Genomic DNA, 4,426 nt, shown 5'->3' on the forward strand with positions numbered 1-4,426 from the left:
TTGACTTGAATACTTGTTGAACAGAAGTATGAAAATATCTCAGGCAGTTTGTTAAGATAAATTGGCACAAGTTTTTTGTTTGTTTGTTTTAAATGAATCTGAACAGCTTTCCAGTTTCCTACTTGCGTTCTGGACTCATTCAGAAGCTCCTGCTAGTGCTCACACCAATGCCAAATACAGAAGTTGTTGCTACTAAATATTTCCTTTTTTATAAATCCAAAAAAAGAATTAGGATTTTCAGATCAATTTTCCCGGGTGATCATAAGATGTTAATCGTCATGATCCTCTTGCTTTTTTCAGAACCTTTTGTCCCAGAGCTTAATTCCCTTTCTCAACTTCTATGGGAGCATGCTGAGATTAAAAAAATATTAAAAACAAAGGATGTGTTTGAATGAATTCAGGTGCCCAAATGATGCACAATGTCTAGATTATTTATCATTCTCTCATTTTTGTAGACAACATCTGTTAAAGTTATGAATAAATACTAACTTCATTCTAACTCCGAATCACCAAGACCATTTTCTGCAATCAGGACTCCTTTGGTGATTGACTAAATTTGTTGGATGCCAGTTAACTGCAGCTGCTTACAGATACTTATATATCTTAATATTATAATTCAGTATCGCGAATCACTAATTCCTGCAACTTGAGTGAACCTTGTTACTCCCATATGATAAGACTATATTGTGCTTTTCCCCAGCTCCAGATCAGAAGGGTTTATTCTAAAGACTGTGCCCTCTACTACTATCCGTCATTTCATGTGTGATGGAAAAACAGTAACTAGGATTTCATTTCTTCTCAATACTCTTTAAAACTCCATTTTAAGGTCCAATCCTGTTTTTTCTGGAATTTTTTGTGGTCTTCAAGTCTTTATCTTGCATATTTCATTACTATGGAGAACTGAGAAAGCAAACAAATTTACAGAAACAACGAGATATGCATTTGCAATAAGATCTAAAAAAAACAGGTGTCTGATAGGCAAATGAGAGAGCAAATGAAGCAAGAATTATCAGTGACATCTAAAAACAGACTTAGTACCACTTTTAGCTTGAAAAGCCAGTAATTGGATTCATGCTGAATATTAAGCTTAAACAGGTTTTAAAATATATTGATAAGAATTCTAAGTAATGTTAAAATACATGTTGAGAAATTATACATTAAAAAAAATCCTATGCTGTTCTTTTCTTACTCACATACATTAAGAGAATTACAGTTTTGCAGAGATGTTTTCAAACTGACAGTCTTTGATTTATAATTTAAAGTCAGACAAGGTCTTCGCTATATAACTTCCAAATACAATGAAAACCATTACACATACCAAGCTTTGCTTCTTCTAGCACAGACAGTACTGGAGAAGAGCAGGGAAGAGTTGGACCATATTACACCCCCTTAAGGAAAAACACCTTCATTTCCCTCTAATCAGTGTAGGCAGACCTTCAGAGAGTGCTTCAGAGAGTGCTTCAGCTAAGCGATCTGAACAGCCTCTGAAAGCACACACCATTCTCTACTGATTAACAAAACTCCTAACCTAGGTGCCACTTTTCGATACCAATTTTTCAGTGGTTACTCCGATAAATAAGTCACTATCAGTGCTGGGGAAAGACTGACAACTCTTTGGCTCTGGTAGATGCACAATACAAATTTCTTTAAATTATATACTCGTTTCTCTTTTAAATGAAATTTCTCCTGAAATATAATTTCCAGTATCAATGTTAGGATATAAATGTATAAAAACAGATATTAAATGGAAATTCAGCTTCTGGCAGTAAGAATATCAAAGGTTAAAAACACTCTTGTTCTTTTCTGAACTAGAGCAAATCACAAATGTACTTTTTACAGGTCTTTTTGTTCTGGAGAAGTAAGCAGCAGGCACCCAAAGTATCTCCATTGTCATAGATCTGTGAAGGATCTTTGGCCACAAGGCTGTTTGTATTGGATTAATTGTTCTGGGCTCAGATGCCAGTCACTCCAGTTGCAACATACATGTATCTGCATGGCCATATGTAAAATTCAGCTAAATCTGTGAAAGTGGAAGACATCCAGGACTGGCACCAAGAAGTCCTCCCCCATGATCTCTTTCCTAGCAGGAAAGGGATATGCATGCATTTAGGAAGGAAACTGTGCTCTGAAAAGATTAAACCTGCCCCTTCTTCTCCCAGCATGTTGAAGACTGTTCAAGAACTTTAATTCCATGTCAGCATTTAAGAAGAAAAAATGCTGCAATTTGACGATGGCTACTGTGCAGAGGCATTATCACCTGAAAACATGTCTTACAAGGCATCCTGCACTCATTCTGCACCGCCCATGACTGAATCGAATTTCTACCACATAAGAACTAAAATTCATCTTTTTAAGTGTTGCTGATTAAGACCAGGGCAATATTTTTTCCCCCCTAGATTCAGAGAGGATGAAGAAATTTGCATTTATAGTTGCCTATTTCTGGTCTGATTTCAGGGAGGAGAACATCTGATTCTGCAGCATGCATCAAGTTTCATGTCCCTGGAACACTGGACTTGCTTTTAAAGTATCAGATTATTTGTGTTTTTGTTTGTTTGTTTGTTTGTTTGTTTTTGTATGCTGTTAAGAAAAAAGCATCAACTAAATTATTAAATAGGTTGAAGTTGTTTCTTGCTATGGCTGTCCGCGGCCGGCCGTCGGCGGAGAGAGGGAAGGAGCAGGCAGCAGAGCGCGCCCATTGGCCCAGCATGGCACCCAATGAGGCGGTGGTGGCAGGGCGGCTCTCGTGAGAGCGGTGTGGGGCAGCAGCGGCGGAGCCATGTTGCGGGCGGTCATGGCGCAGGGTGCGCGGCGGGTGACATCACTGCTCCAGCGGTTTCAGAGTATGTTGGTCATAGCAGAACACAACAATGAGACTCTAACACCCGTTACACTAAATGCCATCACTGCAGCAAAACGTCTTGGAGGTGAAGTTTCTTGTTTGGTAGCTGGTACCAGCCGTGACAAGATAGCACAAGAACTCAGCAAGGTGCAGGGTGTTGCAAAAGTTCTTGTGGCTCAGCACGATGTATACAAGGGATTTCTAGCAGAGGAGCTGACTCCCTTGGTTTTGGCAACTCAGAAGCAATTTAATTACACCCATATTTGCTCTGGAGCATCTTCCTTTGGGAAGAATCTTATTCCCAGAGTGGCTGCTAAACTTGATGTTGCCCCTATTTCTGACATCATTGAGATTAAGTCACCAGACACTTTTGTGAGAACTATCTATGCAGGAAATGTCATTTGCACCGTCCAATGCGATGAAGTGGTTAAAGTGTTTTCTGTACGTGGAACTTCTTTTGAGGCTGCACCAACAAGTGGTGGTAGTGCCAGTGTAGAAAAAGTAACCCCTCCACCACCTGTTGGTCTATCTGAATGGACTGAGCAGAAGTTGACCAAAAGCGATCGACCAGAGCTTACCAGTGCAAAAGTAGTTGTATCAGGTGGAAGAGGCTTAAAGAGCGGTGAAAATTTCAAATTGCTGTATGATCTTGCGGATCAATTGTATGCTGTAGTTGGAGCTTCCCATGCAGCTGTTGATGCAGGCTTTGTTCCTAATGATCTGCAAGTTGGACAGACAAGCAAAATAGTAGCACCAGAACTTTATATTGCTGTGGGAATATCTGGAGCAATCCAAGACTTGGCTGGGATGAAAGACAACAAGACAATCATTGCTATTAACAAGGACCCAGAAGCTCCAATTTTTCAAGTGGCAGACTATGGACTGGTGGCAGATTTATTCCAGGCAGTGCCCGAGATGAAGGAGCTCCTGAAGAAGAAGTGAGCAACACTTCTGGCCCCTGCACTGCGTTTTGCGGGAGGAAATGACAAAGGAAAAAAAAAAAAAAAAAAAGAGTACTGGAAAGCGCTGGTGTCAGCATATGTTTTTGCTGGGCAGTGTGGGTTGGTGGGACAGGTGGTAAGAAGGAATAATAACAAATAAAGGACTGTAGGGGAAAAAAAAAAAAAAAAAAAAAAAAAGGTAAAAAAGTTAGGTGCATGTGTCGATCTGCTCGAGGGTAGGAAAGCTCTGCAGGAGGATCTGGATAGGCTGCACCGATGGGCTGAGGTCAACTGCATGAAGTTCAACAAGGCCAAGTGCCGGGTCCTGCACCTGGGGTGCAATAACCCCAGGCAGCGCTATAGGCTGGGAGATGAGTGGTTGGAGAGCTGCCAGGCAGAGAAGGACCTGGGAGTGATGGTGGATAGTCGGCTGAATATGAGCCAGCAGTGTGCTCAGGTGGCCAAGAAGGCCAACAGCATCCTGGCTTGCATAAGAAGCAGTTTGACCAGCAGGGCTAGGGAGGTGATTGTCCCCCTGTACTCAGCTCTGGTGAGGGCGCACCTCGAGTACTGTGTTCAGTTTTGGGCCCCTCGCTACAATAAAGACATCGAGGTGCTTGAGCGAGTCCAGAGCAGGGTGACGAAG

At 41.4% G+C, this 4,426-nt stretch overlaps 1 protein-coding gene across 1 annotated transcript; it reads left to right on the top strand.

The window, feature by feature from the left end:
- Nucleotides 1–2,776: 2,776 nt before the first annotated feature.
- Nucleotides 2,777–3,838, top strand: LOC311212360 (electron transfer flavoprotein subunit alpha, mitochondrial-like; the record flags this gene model as incomplete). The annotated part of the gene is made up of 1 exon (XM_084291670.1): nt 2,777–3,838. The coding sequence occupies one exon, from the start codon at nt 2,777–2,779 to the stop codon at nt 3,779–3,781; it is 1,005 nt and encodes a 334-aa protein (XP_084147796.1). The 3' UTR covers nt 3,782–3,838.
- Nucleotides 3,839–4,426: the final 588 nt, after the last annotated feature.

This window comes from Netta rufina (genome assembly GCF_964035555.1).
Source record: "Netta rufina genome assembly, chromosome: 9".
Lineage (NCBI taxonomy): Eukaryota > Metazoa > Chordata > Aves > Anseriformes > Anatidae > Netta > Netta rufina.